Source organism: Melozone crissalis, unplaced genomic scaffold, assembly GCF_028551555.1.
Source record: "Melozone crissalis strain CALT ecotype California unplaced genomic scaffold, PUWL_Pcris_2 ptg000004l_1, whole genome shotgun sequence".
Taxonomy (NCBI): domain Eukaryota; kingdom Metazoa; phylum Chordata; class Aves; order Passeriformes; family Passerellidae; genus Melozone; species Melozone crissalis.
In genome coordinates this window covers 29,251,793-29,279,701 of record NW_026535782.1, presented here as the reverse complement: position 1 = coordinate 29,279,701, position 27,909 = coordinate 29,251,793, and the positions used below count along the sequence as shown (strand labels likewise).

General features: G+C 39.1%; 1 protein-coding gene across 1 annotated transcript; it reads left to right on the top strand.

The window, feature by feature from the left end:
* Positions 1 to 234: 234 nt before the first annotated feature.
* Positions 235 to 26,738, top strand: NAP1L1 (nucleosome assembly protein 1 like 1). Its single transcript, XM_054272827.1, has 15 exons — positions 235 to 336; positions 14,096 to 14,130; positions 14,814 to 14,902; positions 15,998 to 16,100; positions 17,168 to 17,309; positions 17,769 to 17,849; positions 18,052 to 18,180; positions 18,682 to 18,753; positions 19,374 to 19,513; positions 21,250 to 21,395; positions 21,501 to 21,520; positions 22,663 to 22,785; positions 23,902 to 23,934; positions 24,357 to 24,407; positions 26,150 to 26,738. Exons 2-15 carry the CDS (start codon positions 14,114 to 14,116, stop codon positions 26,183 to 26,185), a joined length of 1,182 nt encoding a protein of 393 aa, XP_054128802.1. The 5' UTR covers positions 235 to 336; positions 14,096 to 14,113; the 3' UTR covers positions 26,186 to 26,738.
* Positions 26,739 to 27,909: the final 1,171 nt, after the last annotated feature.

Here is a 27,909-nt window from a genome sequence, read left to right as displayed (position 1 = left end):
GGGCCCGTTCCCGGGCGGCCGGTACGTGAGCGGGCGCGCGTCCGGAGGGTGGCACGGGCGCGTGGCCGGGGGTGCCAGCGCGGGCGGCTCCGCGCGCGCCGCCGCTCGGGCCCAACGGCCCTCGGCCAACGGCCGGCGCGCGCTCCCGGGGCGGGCGGGCGGCGCGAGGGCGCGCGCACGCGTTGCCATGAGACGCGGGCGGCGGGGGAGGGGGGTTACGTGGTGACGTTAATTCTATATGAGCGCGAGCGGCGGGAGCGCGGGTCCTTTCACCGCCGGCCGCGCGGCGCCTCCGCCTCGCTGCTCCTGAGTCACCGCCGCCCGCCGGCCGCGCAGGTACCGCCGGAGCGCGGCCGCTGCCGCCGCCCCGGGCTGGGGGTCAGGGGGGCACGGGGGGCGCCCGGGGGGCGCTGGGCCCTCCGCTCTCTCGCGGGGAGGCCGTGGCTGCCGGCCCGGCCTAGCGGGGCCCCTGGGCTGGCGGGACGCGGAGGGCCGGCGGTGCCCGTGCCACACCGCGTACCGGCCCGCGGGGCGGCCACGCCGCTGCTCGCCCCTCGGGCCCGCAGCGAGAGCAGCGCTTCTCGCCGCCTCCCGCGCGTCCCTCCGCTGCGCCCCGCGGAGCGCCCGGGCCGCGCTAGGCCGGGGCCCGTGGCGTGGCCGGCGCTGGGGGGAGGCGGGTCGGCCCCGCAACACGTGGGCGCCCGAGCGGGGCCGCGCCCGGCGCGGCCGGGGACCGGGAGGGCGGCGGGGCCGGAAAGCGGCGCGGGGAGGAGCGGATGAGCGTCCGGCCGGGCGCGGGGAGGGCGCGGGAGGGGCTCGGTGCCGGTGCGGCGCGGGGCCCCGCGCGGTAAGTGCGCACATGGCGGAGCGGAGCGGCGATGGCTGCGCGCCGTGGCCTTGTGCCGCCTCCCGCGCCTTGTTCCCGCTCCGAGCGGAGCCGCGGCGCGGGTGTGCTGTGCTCTGCTGCTGGCAGGGGGACCCAGAGATTCAGCCAGCGGACGGGCTGCTCCCTGCTTCGGGGTACTGTGGTGTCCGGGAGCTCAACATGTCGCTTCTCCGGGCGCCTCTTAGCTGGTATCACTCTGAATAGTGTCCCCAAGGAAGGCTGAGACACTACCTGGATGATTTAGTAATTACAAGTGGAACTACTATCTTGTGTTCAGCATTCATTTAGATGTATAAAACATACTGTATTCCATATTGAATGTTTTGGGGCCTTACACTATCAATACTTGTGAGACTTTAAATATTGGCTGAAAAACCGACATCGTCTGCTTGCAGAAAAAAACGCAAATCTTTTTTGAAGCAACTGGCATAGTGATAATGCAGCAGCACCTTCCACATTTTGTCTCCAAGCTCTCTGCAGTTAGGTATATGTTTGAAGTCCTGTTGAGATACACTTTGAGTGTATCTCACTCTAGTGAGAGCATTTCGTGTTCTACCTCACTTGTGGAGGGTAAGAGAAGTGGGCACAGTGTCTGCAGGGTATGACAAATACTCTCCTTTGCTCAGCGCCTCTTGGGATTTTAACATCTGCTGGTAGATGCTACATTAATCAGGCAGGAGATAATGCCTGATAATTTTAATTACAGTCATGAAATGAAACTTGAGGGAAAAGTTAAGGCCTAAGGCTGTGAACTGCTGAAGGTAGTTTTTGACAAACATGTTGGTAGCTTTTTAGCAGCCTTCCTGCTGAGCCCATTTTACAGTGGTACTCTTTAAAGAATGAGAGAATCACTGTACTTTGATTGAAGCAAGCTGAGTGGTTTCCAGTCTCTTGCAAATCCAGAAACTATACTAACCCTTAGAGGAACATAGTATTTAAAATATACATACATGGAAGTCTAAGTGACTTGGATGCTTCTGTACCAGACAGAAGTTGAGGCCGCGCAGGCTGTGAGTACCTGAAACATTGATAGAAGTGCTTAGAACAGGCCACTGACACCTGAGCTTGTGTGTGTCCCACTTTGTCCCGTGAGAGTGATACATGTTAGCAGTGTTACTGCCCTCCACTTTTTCTGTGCTTTGTGACAAGTCTTGGATATCGTGTGCTCTTGGTTTCTGAGGACCGAATGTTGGTCCTGTGCACAGGTAGTAGATTGGTGTTTTTCAGAGCTCCTGGTCTTTCTCTGCCTTGGACAGACTAGGGAGTGAATGTTGGGAGCATGCAGAAGTTCTGTGCTGCATCTGTGCTGCCAGCCCAGTGTTTCAGAAGTGCCCGATCTGCTGCAGCTCTGCCTGTTTACACGTACACAGCAATGCTCCCACCATCCTGGTGCATCATCTACCGCCTGCCTCACTCAGAAACTAATCCTGGGAGCAGGTGGGGGACTTGTTATGGTCACCTGCTTACTAAACACCCTGGAAAGGGGTGGTGTGGTTTTTTCCTTAGCTTTGAGCATGTGTGCACAAGCGAAACTGAAACCAAGGTGGTGTGGGCATGGTGTTATAAACCTCTGTTAACAGGGTTTTCACAACCCTGAGTGAGACCTGGATCTTCCAGGCTGAGGCCGTGTCCTCTAATAGAGAACTCCACATCTATGAGGAAACTTTGGCTTACTCTGTACATTTGAGAAAAACCTCTTTATTCACTAGGCTCCTAAAAGTTAAAGCAATGCTAACATGAAGAGCTTGACTTATCATGGCAGAAATTGTATTCCTTCAGGGAGTAAAATAGCTTGAGGATATTAATTTCAATAGTGAAAAATTTTAGTGGGGGAAATAAGAATCTTCTATTTTGAATTTTTGTTCAATCCTTTGGTGGAAGCCAGTTTATTCCAGTAGAACATCAGGTATTATGAACATGTCTCTGGTATCTTCACCTTTTTGCTAATGTAGTTGTAATGCAGTTCATATTGAGGTTCTTGTGAAACAGCTGCAAACACGACATATCTCTAACTAAGGATCTGATTCTAAAGGAAACTGCAGGAATTGGACAGGTTACAGAAAATGGAGGTGCAGGTGTTCTTTCAATGCCTGTTTGTTTTTCTGTGTCCCTGTATACATTCAGTGCAACTTAAGCTCTGGGATTTTCGATGAGCTGGGAGTGCTTTGGTATTTGTGAAGTACAAATAGCTATTTACACAGAAGACAGAACTTTGCAAACAGAAGCAAGACTTTTTAATGCTAGTTTTATTTTAGTACAGCTGAGGAGTCTTCTCAACTGCTCTGGGCAACTGCATTGCTTTGAGCTTCTGCTTAGGGAGGTGGCTAGTAAATAACAGAGTGGAACTTCTTAGTACGTGTTTAATCCAAGGAGGGGTTGTGATGATGGGTTTAATGCTTATAGGTCAGTTTTCATTTGTAAATTGCTTGGCGTTCAAAAGTGATTATAATTAAAGCTAATTCAATCTAGCTGATTCTCACTCAGCTCAGAGGTTAGTGCCTTTCCTCATCACCCAACATTGTTAATCTGGAGAGTAGGTCTGGTGTCATGATGTATTTGTCTAGAAAACCGGACATGCCTGGAAGGCATCACAGAAGTTGCTTGGGGATTCATTTGATGACCTTCTGAAAAATTAAGCTATTTAGAAGCACCGTGTGAGGGCTTTGAGGGCTTCCTACACTAAATTATTATATTATTTTCTGAATCAGCAAAGTTAATGCAGAAGTAAAAATCCTAATTATTGATATACTTGTGTATTTAGCCATAATTTTTGACCTTAAGTTTTCAGGAAGACTTCACATATTGCAGATTAAATCTTCAGTTGCAGTCAATTAAAAAAGTTTGCTGGTTTACCTTTGATACTCCAGAATTATTTAAAAATATAAATATTTATAGATATGAACTTCCTGAAAGATTAATATTATAGATGAATTTGCATCATCTGCTTAAATGAAGACATCTGCATCCTAACTACTTGTCAAAGGTTAAACTGCAGGTCTTTCCTGGATAGAAAGCTGTTTCTGTGAGGTTTTCTGTGGAAAATACAATGCATCTGGGGGCTGTGTGCTTAAGTGTACGTCTGCACAGACATGACTTGCAATTGTGATGTTTGTCTTGCAATTGTGCATCAATTGTTTCACCTTGTCATTGAGGACTATAGAAGAAAGTACTACCAGTTGCTCCTTGGTAGATTTTTATGTTCAATGAAAGCCAATTTTAGATAGAAAAGCTTGGTTTTGGATGTACCTGTATCTTTGAAGCATTCAGTTGATGATTTTATATTTATTCTTTAAAAAACTATCACTACCAAATAACAAACAAGCAATGAGGGAACCTTCACCCAAAACATGAGAGATACTAGAATTAACTGAGTGTTGGAGAGTCTTGTTATGAAGTTTGACAAAGTGGGTGCCTGGAATCTGGAATGGACAAACCCCTAAACTTCTACGACCCAGGATAGAAACATAAGTGTTATCTTTTCTGACCATCTGCACTACAATTGGTTCAATCCACTACTTTATTTAGTTATTGTTTAATATGCAGTGTTTCAAAGAACAGAGAAGCAGTTCTTTCAGATTTCTTGTGGGATGACTTGCCCATAAGGGAAAGTTTTGGTTTAGTTCAGGCCCTCGTTAAACCTGATAGACATTGAAAAGTCAAGTTGAGGAACGCAGGGAGGGTCCATGAAAAAAAATTGTTCATATTGAAACCAAGTTTGAATCAGTTATTTTTGAACTTCTTGTTAATGTACATATTTTTGTGTCATTTCTTGTTGCTCTTCACTCAAATGCTATTAATACAAAATGTGAACTGCTTCTGTTGCTCAGGTATTCATGTTGCTAGGCCCTTAGCTGAGCTAGTTCCTCTCTTCAGTGTTGAGCAGTGGATACAGTATTTTCATTAAGGATACATTACTGAAGTGCAGGATGATCATATTTTGTAATTGTGTGTTTTAGTCACCATGGATTCATTTCAGATCTTGCCACTTTTGCATGTTGAGAAGAAGTCTTCAGTGGACTGCGTGCCATTATATATGTCTTTACATAGCAGGTTTTTGATTTTTTGAATTCTAAAGCAGTTGGAATTGCATCTTTTTATTTGTTCTTTTAGATTTAAATACTATTTATTTTGCCTCACTTGACTCACCCTTTTAAGCAGTAGTTAAATCGTGATACTACAGTTTTGGAAATAACTCATCTTTGAATGAAAGTTTCAACTGGTATAGTGCTTTATGCTGTTTCTTGTGTGTGCAGGGTGGCTTTATCAGATGCATGCTTGCTATGCTTGAGCTGGGGAGGTCTTCATGACACAGCCTCTTGATTCTTTAACCACCATCTTCAGTGTTTTGGATGTACCACATACTTCCGTATTGCTGCTGAAGGCAAGATTGAGTGAAATTCACAAGAGAGTATTTCTGAAGATAACTTTGTAAACAGTGCTCAAGTTCCATGATTCAAGTTTTCCGTAGCCCTACTACATGTTTACAATTGCTTTTTAAACTGCACCTGTATTCATTTGAAGGTGACTGGCTGAAACCATAACCATGGGCATTCCTCTGTTGGGTCTCTACTGCCAATTGTAACATCTCATCCCAGTAGCCTCCAAAATGTGTTAAAGTTCTGGTTGTGTTCTTTTTTAGTGCACGCTAACTTGTTGGTTGAAAACTGTGTGCTTTAAAGTTGGTAGTCTAATAGTGGCCTGGCTTCCATAGGAAAAATACTAAACAGAAGCTAACAAAGAAGTTGCTAAATACATTTAGGAATTTCAGTGGCTTCTTGATTAGTGAATGAATTTAAAATTGCATTCATCAGATGTTCTAGCAAAAAGCACACTTCTGAAGCATGTACATTTTTTTCAGTATTTTGTAACTTTCTTTTCACAGAAGGATGCTTAGATGTTTTTGAAGTCAAATTGGATAAAAACTTGAATGCTGCAGCGTGTGAGTTTTGAAGATAGCAATGTAATTGCCAATATGGTTGTGTTTGATTATGTGGCCATCTAGGCAGCCAATTAATGCTCTTTCCCATTGTTTGATGTTGTGGCACGCGCAAGTTTGGTTTTCATTAAGTTGTTACAGTGCACCCTGCTACCTGAAGAACTTTGTTTAAAGACAATTTTTTTTTATTACTTTGCCACTTTTTAACAAACTGAATACCTGAAAACATGAACTGTATTGGGAAATACTGTCATAGGAAATTTCAAATATTTCTTTATACACAAAGACTTTGATTTCAACCCTCTAGGATGGCTGCAGTTCTTCCCGTTATCCATGATGGAAAGTAAAACCATAAAAACACTATAGTAAGTAGTTTGTTTTAAAAAAAAGTAAAGATCCTTGTTAATTTTTCCAGGTTTGTATTTAAACTTGTTACTTACCTAATAACGAAAGATTGTTCTAAGTAGAAATTGTTAGGTTTTTTGCTGCAGAATCTTGGCATTCAGAACAAAGACAACATTGTCTGCTAATTACCCTATTTTTAGAACATGATCACGGAGCTCAGGTCAGTAGCATAGACAAGCATGCAGATGTAGTTTAGTTCTGATTTTAATTTGTAATTTGGTAGTCCATCTCCTTCTTGGTATGGAGGCTCTTTTCTGCTGAAAGAGTAAACAGGCACTATCTAAAATGCAGTTAAAATACTACAGAGAGAGGAGTTCAGTATTTGTTGATTGAATCCTCATTTCCTGATAGAAAAATTAGTTCAGGGGAAAGCTTACAGTGGGGTTCTACATGAATGAAAACAAATCCTGAGGTTACTAATAGCTGAGTAATATTATTACTTATGTATATGATCCCTTTGCTTTGTTTTGCAGAATTTGACTTTTTTCCCATCAACTGGCATTCTCATACAAGTGTAGAGCACTTCTAAGTTGAAATGTGTAAAATGTGTTTTCATGCTGTAACATGTATACATGTATTGTGCAGAGGCCTGCAAGGACTAATGAAATAGTTGCATTGGCAAATGAAATTGATGCCTTTACCTCAGGAGTTACTAGGGAGTGCAAGATAATACCGCTTGAAGGGGAAAGAGCAGTTTCAGTTGTGTTGTGTTACTTGGTTCAGCATTCTAATGTTTTTGTCATGTTTATTTGTTGTCTACAGTCAGAATCTGGATTTTTCCACATTATCATAAGCCAGATGTATCAGTACAGTGTCACAGTAACTTCAAACTTGCCTAACCCTTTTCATGAGTTATAAAAGGTACTTGCCTATGACAGCCTCTGTCTCTTGACCCTGCTGATACTCGGCAACTGAAGGTCTAACACTGTACAACGAAATGCTTTCAACAGTTTTTAACTTTACTGTCATTCAGACATTGATGGAAGGAAGGGAGTATGCATAGCTGAGGAAGAACTACAATAAACTTTTCCAGCAGGGTTTACTTTCTCTGACTTGAAGATCATTCAGAAGAGAAACTGGCTGTTCCCTTTATGAAAGGAATGTATCTCTCACATGATGATATGAGTGCTTCCCATCTCGGATATTTAAGCTCACAGGCATAGCTACAAGTTGTTCTGAGTGTTTTGTGAGACGCCGCTTCTTGTTTGAATTTCTTGGGCTTTTCTGCTTTGTCAGGACACCTTACTTCAGCTTCTGCTCAAGATTCCTATATGTCTCCATGCCAGTTAGCATGTCTGCTGTTAACTGTATATGTTTTTGGCACATAGTGGATGAGTTGGTGCTAGCACAGTAAGTTGTGTCAAAATGATGTTATTTGAGTTACTGCAAGAGTCCAGTGTCGCCTTGTTACTGTATTGAGGCACCTGGGTTCCTTGCTTCCACTGACCTTTAGCTCCTTAGTCTCTTTATGCAGAACTTTATAGCTTTTATATTAGTATTGTGTTCCTTATTAGATCATGCTCCCTTGTTCTGTGCTTATATTTGGGCAGACAATTTTAATTATCTATTCTAGATTTGCAAATTTAAATAAATTTTGTCAATTTTTGTTCCTACATTAACAGTTAGAAATCTTTAGTTAACAGAATAACTTTGCAGCACTAATAAAGGAATTGTTTCTGGAGAGTTCAGTGGCTGATAAAGTCTTTCATTACACAGATGTGATATGTTGATGTTGTAGCACTGCACTACTCTGCTCATTTGATTGAGATTGATTTTCTTTTGGACCTTCAGCTTTCTTAAGAAGGCATATTTTTTCCTTAAGATGAATGATAATGTGTTTATCTGTTTAACATGTTTATCTGCTGTGTTAATCATAGAAACATGGAATTGTTTAGGTTGAAAAAGGCCTCTCCTCTAAGACTGAGTCCAGCTGTTAACCCAGCCCTGCTGTGTTCACTGCTAAACCCTGTCCCCAAGTGCCACATCAACACATCTTTTGAGCACTTACAGGGATGGTGATTGCACCACTTTCCTAGGCTGCTTGTTTCAGTGCCTGACAACCTTTTCAGTGAAGAAAGTTTTCCTAATATCTCATCTAAACAAGCACTGGCATAACTTGAGGCCATTTCCTCTCATCCTGTTGTTAACATCGGGAAAGAGATCACTCCCCACCCAGCTACAGCCTGCTTTTGGGTTGTAGCAGGGAGTGATAGGTCTCCCCTCAGGGTAGTAATAGGTACAACATCCCTTAGTTTCATGACCACTTTTCATGCTAGTGGCAATGGATGCATGAATTTGATCTCATAGGTATAAAGGAAACACTCGGTCTTCTGCTTTATTCCCTTTTAAAATGACATTTTAAACCTGATACATTATTCCATTGCTTCTTTTTGAAGAAGAGCTAAATTTTCTCCTGGTTACTATTGAACTGTATGATCTTCTCTTTCATAATGATTTCCCTACCCCGTGAATGCTACCATAGCTTCTACTAACAGTTTTGGAATGAGTGATGCATTTTTTGGGTTGTAATCCCAAGACATCTGAAGTGTGAAACTCTGTACCATGTACTGTGCACTTCTTAAACAGTCAGTTCTCACAGAATTGTTTAGGTTGGAAAAGACCTTTAAGATCACTATGCAGAGCATCTGAGCTCTTTAAAGTTACAAACTTGTGTTAGAGATTTTGAGCAAAATACCCCAGACAATTGTTTTGACCATGTGCAGTCAAGGAGCGTTTTCTAATTGATCTCTACAATATTTTAATTTTTGTTTCCTGTATTTATTGATGATGATGTAAGGAGAAATCTTACAAGTTACGAAGAAAAATCTTACTGATGATGATGTAAGAGAAATCTTACAAGTTAAGAATTCTAGGCAAGAACATCAGTTAGAAGTAACTTCTAGTGAATGTATTGCTCTTGAGTTTCCCAGTCTTTAGTGAGAGTTGAACTTGGTTGGTATGATGTCATTTGTCTGGCACCTTTGGTTTCTGCACACATTGCAAATAGTTTACCAGACTTAATCCTGATGATTTTTTTTAATACAACGAGCTGTCCTCCTGTGTGATCAGTTTGTCTGGAGAAGGGGAAGAGGTGTTTGCTGAAAGGGGAGGCTATGGGTTCTGTTGTTGGTGTGGTGCGCTCAGAGCTGCTGAACAGCTGAGATGTGCTGTCAGCCTGGCAGCCCTGGGGCTTGTGCAGAAATGCTGTTGTTTTGCTGGAGGAGCTGTGTCTCAGGAATGTCTTGCTGCCTCAGCTGACTTGTAGTTCACCTCGCTGTGACCTGCCTTCCTGAGGGCGAGCGGATGTCCGGGTAATCTAATAGCCTGTGCTTACTTGGGACATGTAAAGCTGATCTGAACGAGAGAAGGCTTCTCACCAAAGCCTCTGTCCTAGCTGTAACATGGCTGGTGCCTCTGTGCAAGCTCAGGTTCGTTTCTCTGTGGATAAAGAAAAGATTAGGAGGCACTGAACACTTGGAGTTGGTATTTCTATCTTCACTTATGCAAAATCACTCAGTGAAGAAATGAAAACCCTTGAAAACTGAAAGCTCACTAATGACTTGAGGATGAACACGTGAACATTCTGCTTGTGTCAAACTCCATTTTGTAAAAAAACATGACAGTTTAACAAGATTGTGTCCTTTAGGCCTAATGAAAATAACAAATTGTCACACAGTTTTGATAAGTTTTAAATTTTAGGGGAGTTTTGCTAATTTTTAGTAATTCTGGAGGATACACTCAAAACAGTGGGTAAGCTAGTGCTGGATTAAGTCTTCCAACCTTTTGATTTTGATAAAGAATGTGCTTTCTTGTGATGGCAGGCAAGCTTAAGGTACCTGTATGAAAGAGGTTTTTAATTTAAACCTATAGGAAGCTTGCACTGTAGCTTGCTTTTCTGTACTTTTGCTTTCTTTTTGTAGCATGAACTTCCTACACATTCTCTTTCAAGCCCTGAAAAGATAACTGTTGCTTTTCTTCTGCATATTTTTACAATGAGCAGCAAAACATTGTAAGTAAAGCCAGTGGGTGCCTCTGTATTTGATGATAATGCATCTACTGCATTCAAACAGTTAGTGGCTGTAGCTGTTCAAGTAAGAGGGAAATGAAATATTTTACTAAGGTGTATATTTCTATTTTTAAGGTTTTTTGCATGCTGGCTTTATGCAGGGGTGTAGATTACCCTTTACCTGTGCTCATAAGCCTCTTCATGCAGTCAGGACTCCTATATTCCAAGCAGTATCTTAGTCCAAAACAGTTACCTGGACACTGAGGCTTGAAGTAATACACCAGGTGTATCCAGGTTTGTTATAATCCTGCAGTGACAACTGGTGAACTGATATCTCCCTGGCACTACTTCAGGGATTGATGCTAGTTAGTGGTTATGTTGCTCACAGGCCAAGGTGTAGCTGCTGTTTATGAAAGTAAATGCACCCATGAATGAACTGTGTCTTATGGAAAGTGGATTGATAGGAGTTCTATATTTAAATATTAATTGCTGGGGAGATCCTGCAAAATAAATACTGCAGTGATCTATTAAAATTTTATTGATTGTGGTATGTAGTGTATTTGAAACTCTGAAGACTAGGCCAGGACCTTGAGCTGGGCACTGCTCAGAGATAGTGGAGGTTGTTTGCTCTCATGGAATGCATTTTCTCAGTGCTTTTTTGCAGTGTTTTTGTTTCTGTTTGGGTTTTTTTAGCCAGTTGAGCTGTGTTTGCAGAGAAACTTATGGTTAAGTAAATGACAGTAAACAAAATGTGGTGCAACTACATCTCTTCCATGCTAGTGGGTTGCACAGATTAGCCTAAGTGTCTGCCAGCATAGTTTTCTTGGCAGTGCCTTGTAGTCTCCTTACTCAAGAACAGTTGTCTAGAGCTGGCAGATAATTGTCATGACAGACACTAGTATCTCCTCAGTTTGCAGAAGAACTCTTCCAACTGTGTACATTCTGATACTGAGTTGTGTAAAAAATGGAGGGAAGATTAAAGGATGGGACATGAAAAAGACTGCTGCAAGGAGAATAGGAAAAATTGGATGAGAGAGAGAAATGCACTGGAGGGAGGCTCTGAAGCTGACAGCTGCTTGATACAGTCTATTTTAATTTCAAAAAAATCTTTGAAGAATGTTATTCAAACTCTCTGAGTAAACTGGGCCCTAATTTGAAACCATACAGTGCTTGCAGGGATTGTTTTAAGAGTCAGGAAGCAGAGGGTGATAACTGCCCATTGCAATGAGGAGAGAGGCACATGCTGGAGTCCCACAGGGTGCTGTGTAGCAAGATGAATGCCTTTAGCATAGTCAGAAATGATCTTGGAAAGAGGATGAGCAGTGAGAGGATGGAGGAAAGTTTGTGATGACAAGTAGTTGTTCAGAGGTTGAAAATAAGGGCCCAGTGAGGAATTCAGTAACGGGAGACTGTTGGTGAAACTTTCTCTGCTACACAGTTGCATAGTGTAGAAAAATCATTGAACTGATCTCTGAGCTGAATATTGCACCTGAGAAACTTGAGTGATATCATCAACTTACCTGCTGGTTCTAGGGAAAATGAGGACTAGTTTCTGAAATAAAAATTTGTTCTGACATTGTCAAATACCTGCACTTCTGATCCAGTGTGTTTTTGCTGAACGTAATTGAAAGCTACAAGTGTTTCTGGGAGAATTCTTACCATGAATTTTTTCCAATGTATTGGCTTTTTTCCAATGTATTGGCTAATGGCCCTTGTTGGAGGTGAGATGGATGTTTCTTAAAGTTTTTAGGCATCATTTGTTTATAGCCGCTCTTGTATTCATTTGGGAAAAAATGTTTAAATGAACTGTGGAAGTTGGTCTCTCAGAAAACCTCTAAGGTGTTTCAGCTGCTGTTTGATCTAGCCCATTGACTTGGAGAGACCACAGGGTTTGTGCTGCCACTGGTCTCTTGTTTGTTGAAAGAACTACCTCCTGTGTTATGGAAATTAAAGTGTTTTTTGATAGGGAGAACAGAGAAAGGAACTGCTGGTCTCTGCAAGGAGCATCACTATGTTGGATTTGCAGAAAAATGTATGAGAGGCAGGTGAGCTGTGCATCTTGTGCTCTTTTGCACAGCAATGCTATCAGTCTTCTTGAAATGCATTAAAAACAAGTTAAGAGGAAGTGTGTAAGGAAAAAGTAGTATGTTTTTCATGGATGCAATATTGTGTACATCAAAAATAATGCTAATTGTTACATTGCTCAAGTAGAACAGGGCCCTGTATGTGAGAGTTGTAATTGTAGTCTGTTGTTTCTGTAGGTCTTCAGTGTATGCTATCTTTGAGAATGATATTCAAAGGAGAGTCTTTTGAGTTGTTGCAGGGAATTGTTACATGGGTAAAACTGAAATCGCAAGACAAGGAAATGTGATCTGAATAAAATGAGTCAAGAATATTGCTGTAATTCTTCTTACTGAATTGTTAGATTTTCTTTGATTTATTGCAGTGCTGCCATCCTATTTATTAGCAAATACTGTATTATTTTTCTGAAATAGATGGCTTTGGTTCTCTAGTTTTTCTGCATATTAAGGAATTGAATCTTTATGGTTACATTCTAGATCTTTATTTGGCACTATGAAGTTGTGGTCCTAAATGAGGAGGACATCAGATACCTTCTTTCCATGTAATTCTTGGGAAGTATTTATGACACCAGAAAAACTATATTTAGATTATATTTACATAAAATGTGGGAGTTTATTTCTGAAGATTCTAAGATGTTTCTTCATATTGACTGTTAATTACTGGGATTGTGTTTTTGTGTTACACTTCAGTAGATCAAATGCAGTTTTCTCTTTTTCTGGAACACATCCATGCAACACTTTGCTAAAATTCCCATTTGAATGCATTGTAGGGAGTTGAAATTTCTGAAGGAAATTTCAATTTGTTTAGCTTACAGGAGAGCAGGTAAAATGGAGACTCCAAAGCATTCGTTTCCTTGCTTTCTGGGCCAGCAAATTATTCTTGGTAGTTGGAGCCTCCTGAATTCCTGGCAGTTGGTAATAACAGGACAGTGTTTTCTTGTGCATAGTATTGTGTTAGACTTCAAGTTACCTGAAAGATCTTTTTGGAGAATATACTCCCAAGTACTGTTTTGCTGGTAGAAAATGTTACTCATTTTAAAATATATTTGAGAACATGGGTTCTTCATGGTATGCAAGATTTGCAATAGTCTCAATATTAAATGCTTCTAGTTACTGTGTATGGAATATGTTTATGATTTCACTAAGATATTTAAGAAAATTGTGATCATTCTGAGCATGGGAATTGGTCATGTTAAAAAATTTTATCCTGGCACCTGGCATAATTTTTTTTGTAAAATGTTGCCATATTGTGGCTATTCTGAGGAATGACTTGGATTGGTTTTGTAAAGTTGGGATTAAAAGTAAAGCCACGAAAAGGTGTCTTCATTCTCAAATTGTTTTAGCTGTAAGTATGTTCTGTCTGCAATCACATGCTGGAAATGATTAAACAGTTACCAGCACCCTTTTTGCTTCAGTTTTTCTCAGGTTTTATTCCAGTTTTATACTTAGGACTAATTTTCAGTCAGTGATATTAGAACAGTCCTACAATCCAAAACTCAACATGGTGTTTTGCTGGTAGTTGGTACTTCAGTTTATGTGAGTAGATCTATGGGTTCTAAACCAGAATGAAGTTTTTCAAAATTTCTGTATGTTTTAAAGACTGACAGCTCAAAATGTGCAAGGGAGATGTGCCATGCTTCAGACTATAATATATATTTATCACGTTTCATAAAGCTGACATGATTTTGTTTCTTTTGGTATTATGGCATGTGGCCGTAGAGTTTATAACTGAAATCTAGTGCTCCTGTTCTAATGTGGTTTTTTTCTTTTTTTTTCCCTAGTGTTTGAAGTCTTGCAGAATGGCAGACGTAGACAAGTAAGTAAAATCTGTCCATGATTTTACTGCTGCTCTGAGTGTGTCCTGTGCTGTACTTGACATGGCTGGGCTCTCCAGATACTGGATAGGCAGGGTCTACACACTGACCTTGAGCACTGTGGCAAGACCTGAGGAGGAAAGCTTATTTTGTTCATGATAAATGGGTTTGTGATCTTAATTGTAAGTAAATAAGAAAGTGGAAGAAGGCATGAGTCAACTTCCTATATTAGTTGGAATTCTGGAGGGGAAAACCAGATAATATTGCCCATTCCTATTGTTTCACTCCATGTAGGGTTCTTTCTATACTTTGAGTGCTCTTATTTTGTGGCATTCAAAGTATAATGTAGGTGATCCTACCCACTCTTAAGGAAGATATGTGGAGCAGAGGGAGGCTTTGACTGGTTAATAAGAGCAGGAGATGAAGGAGTTTTTTATAGAAAGAAACTTTGTAATCCTGGAAAGTTGCTAATTCTGTAAACTGTTCTGGGATTGTCAAAAGGGGAACTTCTGTGAAGACAAATTTGGTTCTGTTTGTCTATTAAGACTTGCTTGTCAAAGGTCAAAAGATGCAACAGTTTGTTTCTACCCACATAACCTCTAGTTTGAGCTCTTTAAGCTCCTTAGAGTATATTATAAAATTAACTACTTGATTGAATGAACTTGTTACTGAATATTTCTAATAGCAAAGAACAGTCTGAACTTGATCAGCAGGATATGGAGGATGTTGAAGAAGTAGAAGAAGAAGAAACTGGTGAAGATGCCAACAGTAAAGGTAATGTTGAAACGAAGAGTTTCTAAACTTCTAAGCGTATGTGCTTTCTAGTTTGTTAAAAAGTTTTTACTGCAAAAAAAATAGGAAGTGGTAAAACAATTTCAGATGGGCCATTGTGTTTAAGTTCTGAAGCAAGGACTTTTTCTTTCAAATTGAGTGATTTTTATTAGTTGCAGTTACTCATTGTAGTCATGTTTAATACCAGGTTCATGCGGTGCCAGCCACCTGTATAATTGGAAAAGACAGGATTATTGTGGATATGTAACAGGATTATTTAAAAACTTCACACACGTGAAGTTTTGAGTATAAAAAATTAATGCGTGCATATGTGTGTATGTGTATCTCTTACTTTTGATTAGTTGCTAATAATTTGCTGTTGAGTTGGCAGTGAACAGAACAAATCATGCTTAGTGTTACCACTCTTGAAATTAATAAATTCTTTTTTAATCCCCCCTCAACAAATAATGTAAGCACATATCAGAATACTTGTTTTGTCAGTGCTGAACAGTCTTACTCATGCTTTGTATTTGAAGTGTGGGGGCACAGATGGAATCTAAAGAGCAACTAGCCAAAAGAGAAATAACTAATAATCTCTGCAATAAAATTACTTGGACTGCTGATAGTGCCATGTTTCAAGTTTGCCCGAGCAGAATAATAACATTAAAATAGAACATTTTGCTCAAGGTGGTATACGTCGCTAATCTATCGAAAGAAGTGTTTTCAAAACTGGATTGCAAAATTTTGGGGAGCGCTAATTAGCTGAAGTAATTAAATGGCCTACAGTAATTAAATGGTAAGTATTCAGGTGTCCCACAGGAGCCTAGAGATGAATAATGTGTATTTTCAGTGATTTCCCAGTTATTTTAGGTGAGAATCAGAGGGGAAATTATACTCTAGAAATCCTAGACAGAAATCAGATTTTATAAATCAGAAACGTATTTTGGTATTAGGGAGACTTCACACAGTTTTAAACAGTTCTTCTGCACCTGTAATTCTTGCTTGTCTAATTTTCTTTATTTTATGCACAATTCTTTCTTTCAAGATTGGTCCCAGAAGATGCACTTTGTGCTTACTTAATCTTCTTTTTTAATTCAGCTCGGCAGTTGACTGTGCAGATGATGCAAAATCCTCAGATTCTTGCAGCCCTTCAGGAAAGACTTGATGGTCTGGTAGGAACATCTGCAGGATATGTAGAAAGGTACAGCATTGGTTTAGTATGAGCAGAGTGTTAAAATGGTTCTTTTAAAATGTTTTCTGAACAGTGCTATCTATGGTTTATGGTCATAAACTACTGTTTATGTGGTTTTATCTGCTCAGATAGCAGAAAAACTGATATAGTCTGTTTGTAGTGCATCTCAGAATTAAAGAGCTTTTAGTTGAAGTTTCATGAAGACTGCTAATATTTAGCATTTAGTGGCTGATGTTTTCATCTGCAATTACAGTATGGCACACTTGTTAGGATACTTTCCTGATCCTTGGAATCTCTTTTGTAGCTTTGCCTTGGTCATGAAACAGTTATTTAAACTGGACAGATGCTTGGAGGCCTGGTGTCTCTAGCATAGTAATTTTATGCTTAGACTGTAAGCATTAGCTGATACAGCAATGTTATTAGCAGTACTTCATGTGGTTTTCTCAGTATCAAAACTTGCTATAAATTCTTGCCAAAATTTTCTGTAGTTGATCTGCATTTATGAGGCATGTAGTAATAGCTTTCCTTTTGCACATTTGTAGTACAGTGGCTCATTTAGCAAACCAGTTCATGCTCACTTTGGATCAGACAGTGTGTTTAAAGACAGTGCTATTAGCTGCTGCACTCAGTGAAACAAAGCAGCAAATTTTGAAGAGTAAATATCTAAGCAAAAAATAACAACTGTCTTGAACTTTTTCATAAAACCAAACAAATTAATGGTGAGACCTTTCTTAGTTGTACTCAATACTGTGATTTTACTTTGTAACTCATTAATAATGTAGAACTTGTTTTTAGAAGGAAGATTTATTGCACAAATTTCTCTCATGATTTACCCAGGTGTTTGGAATACTCTGGTTCTAACTGTGGTTGAGCCTCAGTTTAAGAGTTTGTGCTAAGGATTTCAATGTCATTGGTGAAAGTGGTTGCAGCTTTGATTTAAACTTTCTGAAGCTTAAAACAGAGTGTAAAATGTGTTGTGGTACAAGTTGGTTAACTTGCAAGGGGTCTGGTTAAGGAGAGATCAATATGTGCTTAAAATGCAGTGTTGGTAACAGTTCTGTCACTGAATTTTTCAGCTTGCCTAAAGTTGTTAAAAGACGTGTGAATGCTCTCAAGAATCTTCAAGTTCAGTGTGCACAGATAGAAGCAAAGTTCTATGAGGAAGTTCATGAGCTGGAAAGAAAGTATGCTGCTCTCTATCAGCCCTTATTTGACAAGGTATTTTAGTGCTACTCTGATTTGTACTTTAAAGCTTCATCTAAAATACAGCAAGGGATTGTAAAAACCAGAACACTTACTCATGCTCCAAATTACTTTGGTCTCATATGTGCCCCTTCAATTCAATTGATACAATTTTGCCATTCAAGTGAATATAACTAAGATTGAGAGAGTGAAAAGTTAAGTCTGTTCCATAGTTACCAAAATGACTTCAGTATATCAAACCTCATTTTAATTGAGCAAATGTCAGATGATACTGTAACTTTTCTGGGACTTTGGTGTTTATTTTAGTGTGTTGTAAACCTCCTAACTGCTGAATCAATCTTCTAGAGCCATAAGAAAAGGTAGATAGTTAATGTATTACTAATTGTGTAATTTAGGATTAGGAATTTATTGGTTAGGGCATTGCTGATTGCAATGACTAGGAAATTAAAAACTATTCTTGGTTTAATCTTCCAGCGAAGTGAAATCATCAATGCCATTTATGAACCTACAGAAGAAGAATGTGAATGGAAAGCAGATGCTGACGAAGAAATTTCAGTGAGTATCTTAATTAGTTCTCATCAATGTCTCAAGCTTTAGCATGAAACAAGAGGTTTGTAATGATTATTTGCTATTAGTAATGATCCTGATTCTTAATGGTTGCTTAAACATCCACATGACACTGGTATCAGCAAAGAACTGATGAACCTTATCATGAACCTCTTAAAATTAGGAAACCAAATATTTTTATTTTATCAAGGATGAAATGAAAGAGAAAGCTAAGCTTGAAGAAGAAAAAAAAGATGAAGAAAAAGAAGACCCTAAAGGAATCCCTGAGTTTTGGCTGACAGTATTCAAGAATGTGGACTTACTCAGTGATATGGTTCAGGTAGGCAGTGGTCTAGCTTTGTTTAAAGTTGCATTGGTAATTAATCCAAGTGTCTTTAAGAAAGCAGTGGAAACACTTTGATACTCTATATGTCTGTTGGAGAGCAATAATGGAACTGTTACTTGGATGTCATCTCTGGTAACTTTTCAAGTGAGAGTACAGAGTACTGAAATACCTCCCTGCTGTTTTATTTCTTGAACCTATTCTATGATACTAATGAATTTTTGGTGTTTATAGAAGTGTGTGTGACAAGTGTGTTAGACATGACTAAAAACTGTTTGTGGTGTTAGCGTGGGTTTTGGTTGTATACTGTACTGGGGACTCTGTAACAGCCATTGTTGCCATCTGCTGGTCATGTTCATGGAAGTTTTTCAGTGTTGTAACAAGGTTTTTTTTCCTAAGTCAAACTTGTTCTAAACATGGCTTTTTATCTCTGTGAGGCCTTAAATCTGTGTGTAATTGAATGTTATGAAAATTAAATACACTGTGTTTTCTCTGCAGGAACATGATGAACCTATCCTGAAATACTTAAAAGATATAAAAGTGAAATTTTCAGAAGTTGGACAACCTATGGTGAGTTTGACTTATTAAACAAGATTACTTTTATGTTATCTTAAGAATTATTTGTATTTTAGCAACATGGTCTGTGATAGCCAATTGTCTTGTGGAAATCATGAGAAAATATACAGCTGCTGCTTCTGAGAAAGCAGTACAAGGTCTAGTGCTAATCTTGCATCACCCTGTGAATGGTGTATACTGAATTTAGCCTTCAGCTTCTGATGAGATTTGCCTTAACAGCTGATAATTTAGGTTTCACCATTGCATTTTGATACCTTTGGGTACTTTTTGTGTAACTGCTGTAATTTCATATATTTCCCTGGCAGAAATCAGACCATTTTCTAAGTTATAATATTTTTAAATTTAGAAATTCTCCCTATACATTAGTAGCTGGAAATCTGTGTGCTGGGAGATCTGTCATTACTGCCAGCAGTACAATAACTAGAAAGTGCAAGATCAAGTAAATGAAAAGATTTGAAGATCTTTGTACAACTTGGGTGGCAAATTCTAGAATAAGTTATGCGTGTATTGGAGAAAGGTGTATTCTGTTGCATGTGTACTGCTTGGATTTAGGTGTTAAGAATTTAAAGGTGTTTGTAAATAATTAAAGTTACTGTTCTGCAATTCTTTTTAAGAGTTTCACATTAGAATTTCATTTTGAACCAAACGACTACTTCACAAATGAAGTGTTGACAAAGACGTATAGAATGAGGTCAGAGCCAGATGATTCTGATCCCTTTTCCTTTGACGGACCAGAAATCATGGGTTGTACAGGGTAAGTGCTAATAGATACTATTAAGGCAATATAGCAGCTTTGCCCTTAGCATTATCCAGCTGTAGAGTTTTACAGCATCTTGGGGTGGTGCTGGAAAAGATACTTCCCCTAGTAACTTGGGAACAGCTAGGTTTGATATGAGTTTTTTTGTTGTTACCAATAACTTCGATACAATGTAGAAAAACATTATTTGTATTGCATAATTTATAAGCATATATATTATATAAGCATATAAATAAAAATATAGTCAGTATTTGTTTAGAACTACTGTTCTGCAGTCACTAAAGGGGAATTGAAATCTTTTAGTATCTTTTAGTAGGCCTGTATAGCTTTTGCTAGAATTTGTTTGATTGCTTTTATTAATATTTTTGTATTTCTGACATGCCGCATTTTGGGGAATTTATATCAGATTTATTCTTTATATTGCAGTTGTCCATTTTGTTTTATAAGCGTTGAATGTTTGCCTTTGAATTTCTGTCTATTTGAGAAATGGAGAATAGTCCTCATAATTCCAGGTTACTCTTTTTAAAAAGCTGTCACACTGCTTTCGTTGTGAAATCTTCTGTTTTAAATTAGTTAAGTAATTTTTTCCGCTGCATTTCCCTTTTTTGTGAACAGAGGGATGAGAGAAAACTATGTTGTACATAACTATTCTTATGAGTACACTTGGGCCTGTTCAGTAACTTTTGTGTTCAAGTCTCCAGTGTTCTGACTGTTCTTTTGAGTGATAACAACTGAGTTACAGACTATCACTGCATAGTCAGTGTTGGTTTTGCTCTTAAATTAATCTCCAGTTGCTCACACTGACTTTTTGTCTCTTTATTTCCCAGTCACTTAACATATTTTCCAAAGTCCTGTAAGATTTAATTTTAAATGCCTGGGTAGCTTTGATTAAACTGTTTTGTCTTCCCCAGTTTGGACTGATTGGCAAATCATGAATGTTGACAGGGTTTGGTGTGAGTTGCCACTGCTTCTATAAAAATTATTAACTCCTAGTCCTTGTTTTCTCTTGTAGCTAGGATGGCCCCTTCTTGTCCCAAAGCAACTCACTGAATTCCTTTGAGTCTGTAAAAGAATCTAATCCAGAAACTTCTGCAAATGCAGTTACTTTCACTGATGTGACTTTTCATTTACTTGTCACCAGAATGCTTTGACTGCTAGGGAAGCCTGTAGGCATGATTTTGCTCTGTAAGCAGAATAGAGTTAAAAAACCCAAAAAAACCAAAACCCAAACAAATGAATATAACACAAGACAACAAAACCCCCACAAACAACTCAAAATCAGCCAAAACCTACATGCTTGTTTGATGCATTGTTTTAGGGACTTACTGGCTATAATGATAGGTATGGTGAACTTTGGCATATTACTAATATGCCCAAATATGACATTGCTTTACAATGGATGGGAGGCTCTAAAATTGGTGCAGTACTAGCTGTTGATAGAAAGCTAGGCACTATTTGGTAGCTAATGAAAATTAGCATTTCAGAGATTGAGTGGAGAAGGAAAAAATTCTGGATGGAAATAATCCTAAAATTAACCTGTTACTCTTGTTCTCAACCGATAAACTAATGAAAAGATAGGACTAAATAAATACTAACTTAATATTCTTTCTTCCCTGTATCTCTTGCAGTTGTGATAGTCTCAGTAGATACTCGTAACAAGGGGAATGGTATTAAGCTGCAGGTGGTTGTGGGTTTTTTCCCTGTAATTTGGTTTTTTTTTTTTTACTCTTTAGTTGCCAAATAGACTGGAAAAAAGGAAAGAATGTTACTTTGAAAACCATTAAGAAGAAGCAAAAACATAAGGGCCGTGGAACTGTCAGGACGGTTACAAAAACTGTTTCCAATGACTCTTTCTTCAACTTCTTCAGTCCTCCTGAAGGTAAACTAAGCATTAGTAGTATAACACTAGTTAATGCTACATGTATTAACTTTAGATGTAGAATGTATCTCACTCCCTTGTTTCTTCTGCTTTTTTTTCCTACAGTTCCTGAAAGTGGAGATCTGGTAAGTTGGCTTATTTAAAAAATAATGATGGTGTGTTTATGGAATTTTAAAATTTGTTAAACAGCCTCAGCTTTAACTGCTTCTGTCTTTAACTGAGACTACTTATGAAGACTAGTATGTATTTGAGTTTTCTTTTTCAGGAGGAATGTTTGAGTTGGATGGTAGAGTTTAGTTTAGTCAACTTTAATAGCTTATGTTTCCTGAAAGCTACCTTGTGGATTGTTAACAGTTATAGAAATGTAGTGATCTACGTTATTAGTCTTTGATCTAATGGGTGGTGTAAGTCTCTCCCTTCAGGTGTTCTTTGGATGATTTTATCTAATGGCTGAATGTATCCAGTTTGTATTTTATTCTGTTAAAAATTTCTCAAGCTGTTAACTCTTGAAAGTAACAAAACAGCAACAGAAAACTGCAAGAGCCTGCTTTTCTGTGTGCTCACTGTGGTAATAACCCATCGTTTTTGTAACGAGAAAAACTACCAAAAATACTTAACAGTAGGGAATATATTATGCAGTTTGAGTGAGAAATACGAAATTAAAGGTTCCAGAGGCATGCTGTTAGAACTCTAGTTGGCATGGACACCAAAAGCTGTGTGTTCATAACATTTAGAAAAACAAAAAGTAATTGCTCAGATGGGAGACAGCAGAACACTTGGTATGAAAACAAGAGGAGTGAAAGTCTCAGATTGGATCAGAGAGCATTTTGAAGTGTTCAAGTGCTTCAGTAGTGGCTTTGTCTAATGGGAATCAAGGGGATGCACTGTAGGAATCAGAAGTAGGTTGTAAAATCTTTATTGTGATAGGCTTACCTGGCTATTGTTCACTTATTTAAGAGTATTGTGCATATGAACTGAAAGTCTATGGGAGATATTAAATAATCTTTATACTTGGAATAAAAGAAACTCCAGAATGGTATATAATTAGGCTTTCTGAAGCAGCAGCTCCTCCCTGTGTAATGTAGGTGGGCTGTTCAGAGTGTCGAGCTTGGCTCCTCAGGTTTAGTTCTCTAAAGCAGCTCCTGGAACAAAAAAATCAGTAACGGGATCTGTGTAAATCTGACCACATCAAAATCATGTAACTTGTGTGTATGTATCAAAAGTAGTTACCATCTTATAGTTTAGGAAATAATACTGTTTTCTGCAGGATGATGATTCCGAGGCAATCCTTGCTGCAGACTTTGAAATAGGTCACTTCTTGCGTGAACGTATAGTGCCCCGGTCAGTACTGTACTTCACTGGAGAAGCTATTGAAGATGATGATGATGATGTAAGTATAATATTCATTCAGAGCACTAAAAACCTTCAAATAATGCTGTTTCATGCTTGGGTAATTTCTTACATTGGTATCTTTAGAATGGAATGTTAGTTGCAGCAGACCTTCCTAGATTGTTCAGGAAGAGCGGTATAAAAATAATTCTTCTTTGAAGCAGTGACTTCAGAGTTTTTTGGCAAAAGCAGTGGTAGAAGCTGATCATCTAGAGGATGTCATAGTAGCATTTTGTATTTAAGGCATTCCTAGAGAAGTGTACCCAATACTTTGTGGAACTGTAATGAACTGCCAGAGAACAAATGAGACTTTTTCTAGCTGCTAAGCCTGTTCTTTGTGCTTACAGTGACATTGGGCTATGAAGTTTTCAAGTCTCGTCCTTTCAAAAGTACTCTCTTACTTTAAAAAAAAAAGCTAGATAAGCACATTCAAAGCATGCCAAAATAATCAAAGCAAGTTCTGCAAAAGCTTAAGTGTTTTAAAAGAGCTAAGCTTGAAATTGTCAAAACATGAGACCTCAGAACTTTATACAGGTATAAAAGATTTTTTCTGTCACTGCTTGGGCTAAACAAGGACAGTTTGACTGTTAAGATGGCTTAGATATATGCCATCTTAAAAATAAATGTTTAGAATCTAAACTGCTGTCCCTCGTTGCAAAGGCTTGGCTGGGGCTGCGGAGGAGGGAGGTACTGACAGGACGGCTGCTTTGGGCTCCGCTGTCCCCTGCTGTCCCCCAGTGGTACTGCAGGGCAGTCAGCTCCTCCCGGGCTGCACGGAACGGGACAGTCTGCTGCTCTGCCAGAGCTCACCGGGGGAAGTTGAACATTGCTCATGCAAAAAGTGTTTTTAAATCTGACAGACACAGGAGCTTCTTGGTTCAAATTAAAAGAGACTAGATTTAGATTAGGTTGGATGAGACTCTGAGCAACCTGGTCTAGTGGAAGGTTTCCCTGCCCATGGCAGGGTGGTTAGAGCTGATGACCCTCAAGGCCCCGTCCACCCCAAACCATTGTATGATTCTCTTAAGATCACAATATGGAGTGGTCTCTGGCATCTACTTGAGCTATAGATAGCTGCATTTATGATATTATCAAAACTATTTATTTTCTTTTCTAGTATGATGAAGAAGGTGAAGAGGCAGATGATGAGGTAAGATGACAGATGCCCCTGATTCAAATAGTTTGAGTTGTAGTTTGTTATCTAGAATAAGAGTTCCTTTAGTTTTTGAGTGCTGTGGACGCTAAGAATTACTTCTGAAATAAGATAGAGCATACTGTTTGGTGGCTCTCAGATTAATAATTTAAAAAACCCAAAAACAAAACAGACAACCAGCAAGACAACGGCAACAAAAAACCCAAACCAAGCTAAGACAATGTTCAAGGTATCTTAAAAATTAAGCTGCCACTGATTTCAAAAGATACACATTATTGGAGGATAAACTAATACAATATGTATAACATAAAGTGGTAATGGATGTATTTCTGAGTACAGTTTAATCTTAATTTTCATGAAAATGGCTCCGGAAGCTGAATGTGGTTAAGCTAGAGAAATATTAAGTGTTTTTTTTTCAGGAGGGAGAAGAAGAAGCAGATGAAGAAAATGATCCTGATTATGAACCAAAAGTAAGGAATTAAAATGAATGTTTAAAGTTTGTGTATGCATAGAGACATTTAAAATTTTATGTATGTTGAATCTTGATTTTAGATTAAGTATTTAACCAATAGTTCCTATGGGTGAGCATGTTTTGTTTTGAGGCTGTTTCGGGCCTAATTCTGACAGAGTAGAATTGGTAGAGAAACTTTGTAAAAGTTCTTTCTCCAGGAGTCATTTTGTAAAAGTAACTTTTGGCTTTGAGCATTGAGGTTAGTCAGGCTTGGTTTTCTATAAACTTGTCTTGCACCAATTTGCTGCCTAATGAACATTGCAAAATGGTTGTAAGGACGTGGAGAGAATTGTGTCATCCAGCTTCAGTTTTTGGGGACTTGCTACAAGCTGGCTCTGGCACAGGTTTTCCCAGCAGAATACAAAATACACTCTTTCATGTTAGGTCAATGGCAAATCTTTCATTGTTTGAGGTAGCAGAAGTCAAGGTTCAGCAATGCATCTACAGCCAAGTCCTAAAATGTGAACAGCCAAGAGCAACTGGAAGCTTTCTGATTCCATGAGAAGGGAAAAATTATTAATCAGGCTGGAAAAACAATTGTGAGCCATTCAATTCATAGCTTTTTGATAGCTGAGAGAAAGGAGCCTCTGGCCACATGAAAGCATCTGATGTGGCAGGTGAAAGTTGCAGTCATGAAGTCTGAAGTGCTCCAAAATGTCTGCTGTTAAAAGGGCTTGTCATTTCAAATTAGTGTTTTTCAGTAGGAATGGCTTGAGCTGCTATCAAAGTACTGTTGAGAAAATTGCATTAATCTTAGCTTTGTACATAGAAAGGCAGGGTACAAACTTGTGATCGAAATGTGCAGCCATCTTGGTGATGTTTGATCTGCTATAGTGTATTCAGATTGGTTCCTAGTCAAGAAAGTTTTGAAATCCAAATGAAACAGCTGCAAGTTGGACTTATTTCCACCATTTGAGATTGCTTTTCTCCGTGAAACAAAACTGAGAAAGGGCTAGACTAGGCTCAGAGAGCTGCTCAAAGACTAGAGATAGGAGTAGTGCTATAGTGGTGTACCAGCTGATCTCAGGCTGTAAGCCACCTGAATTTATTGAAGTACTGTGCTCCTAGAATAGCTATCCAGACCAAGGAAGGTGATGGAGTAAAAACTGCAACTGAACTCTGCCCCTCCCAGAAACTTTCTTGAATTCCCATATTACTGTGACATATTAATGGCTGCCTGTTTCACGAACAGAACTTTTCCGTGTTAGAATTTTTAAACTGGAATTTATTGCAAAAGATGCTTCCAGGGCATTGGGAACTGTGATTTGGCATTTCATTGCATTACTGTACAGTGTCTTCTGGCATAAGGCCATGCTCTTGTTACCACCCATAGGAAGTTTCTTTTGTCTCAAACTGTGAAGAGGGTCTGCATGCTTCTTCTGAGCTTGGTTGTTTGTTACTGCACCTCACTCTTCTCCTTTTTCCAGTTACAGTGTCTTTTAGAGTACTTCACCACACTTAGTTCTGAACAGGTTTTTATTCTGGATTGTATCCTGATGTGCCAACAAAGTCAGAATAAATGCAGTGTGGATATTGCTGCATCCAATGACAGTAGTGTTGCAGGTGCTAGACAATTAATGCAAGGGATAAGATGGAAGAACTTTAGAAGAATATTGCAGCTTGAGAAAGCATGCTTAGCAATATTAATAGTTCTTCTTAAATACTGTTTCTCTAAACTGTATTTCCTTTTTTTTTCAACAGAAGGATCAAAACCCAGCAGAATGCAAGCAGCAGTGAAGCAGTGTGTCTGTGGCCTTGAGGATTACCTGCACTGTAATAGCCTAAACACAACTATTAGTTACTTACAGCCTTATGTTTTGTATCTTGGTAGAATTAAGTAACCAATTTGTTAAAAAAAGAAATCGAACACTTAAGAACCAGTTTAAAATGTAGGTTCAATCTACCTAGCATTTTAACAGTATAATTTTCTGCCAATATGTAGAATGCAGTAAATGCCCTAAAGCATGAATGTTAATTCATTGCTACATAGTTTGGTTCTTGTGAAGTCTTTGTCATGTAGCTATTAGACTGCAGCTGTGAAGATGATCAGAACTGTTAACTGAGACCAATATTTGTTTAGAGAAAACTCTCTCCTGAAGAACCAACCAAAGTATTTTTTCAGCCCAGTAGTCTGAACGGGTTTAAGTCTGCTTGCACTAGCTGTGCCTTCATTACTTTGTTATAGAAATGGCAGTGACTTGTACTAACGGAGATGATGATGCATTTTAAATTTGACTACTTGAGAAGACTAGTATAACTTGTTTTAATTTCCTGACGAGATCACATTAAACATTCATAACTGTAGCTTGTTTATGCTATGGATTTTGTATTTTATGTGACATAGTGATCTACAAAAGAAACCTAGTCATCATATTAGGGTTATTGTTTACCACAGGGGTGTGAATAAAACCTTGTATTTTAAGAAGCTAGTCTTGTTTTATTACTTGTGTATCTGCATGTGTAAACTGGTAATGCATATCTTACATGCTGCAGTTCATGTTTTACTAGAAAAAAAAGCTGATAATTACTGAAAAGTAAATTATATAGCATTTGAAAAACAAACACAGTAGTTTGGAAAGTTTGATCCATACTTTGCACTTGCAGTGTGATACTTGTGAATCTGAGCTCAATGTTTCAGTGATTGGTCCACACTGCCATTTTAGAGAAGACAAGTTCTTAGAAGTGGGGCTAGATCTGATAAAGGACTTCGGTGCTGCTGTGCCTGACCCTAAGGCATTGCCTATTAGTATGAAATCTGGAGTGAAGTGCCTTGGATTTTCAGTCTGTGTAGATGGAACTAGGTGGTCCTGAGCAAAGCATGCCCTGCAGTCAAAGGGAGTGCTGGCGACACATGGCTGTATTCTAGTTTGTCCTCACTGTATCAAAAAACTATGAGGAAACCAACCCAAAGAAATTCTGCTTTCTTCACCTAATGTTCTGTTCACTGTGCTTGTGTTTGCTCATTCTGGTTCATACTTTGTCCATATTGGATATTTTTGTCAGTTGAAACACATGGGCTAGAAGATCTTTCTCGTCTCATTCTTACCTTGCCTGTAGCCTAGCAGCGGAGGTGCTTGGTGAGATGTGTACTTAAACATACTGAGCAGAAAGAGGCTATGAACTGATGTATTCTGAGTTTTGCTGGTCAATAGCATGCTAGTGTAGTCCATGCTGTCTTGTCCTTCACACAACTAAATATATATTCTAATCTTCTAAGCAAGTAGATAGCTTTTTCAGGGATGGAATAGTCCTTGTAGTGTTGGAAATTGATCTATTTCTGCAGTAGCTACTGTTTTTTGTGCCACTTACACACTTAGCCATAAAGGTTTTAAAAGAGCGGGACAAGGAGGAGGCAATGACCACGTGAGGCTAGGGCTGATGGAAGAGTTTCTGTAGCATGTCTCTTCCCTGGAGGGTAAGTAATACAGAATGAAGCTTATCCCAAGTGCCCTTCTAAATCC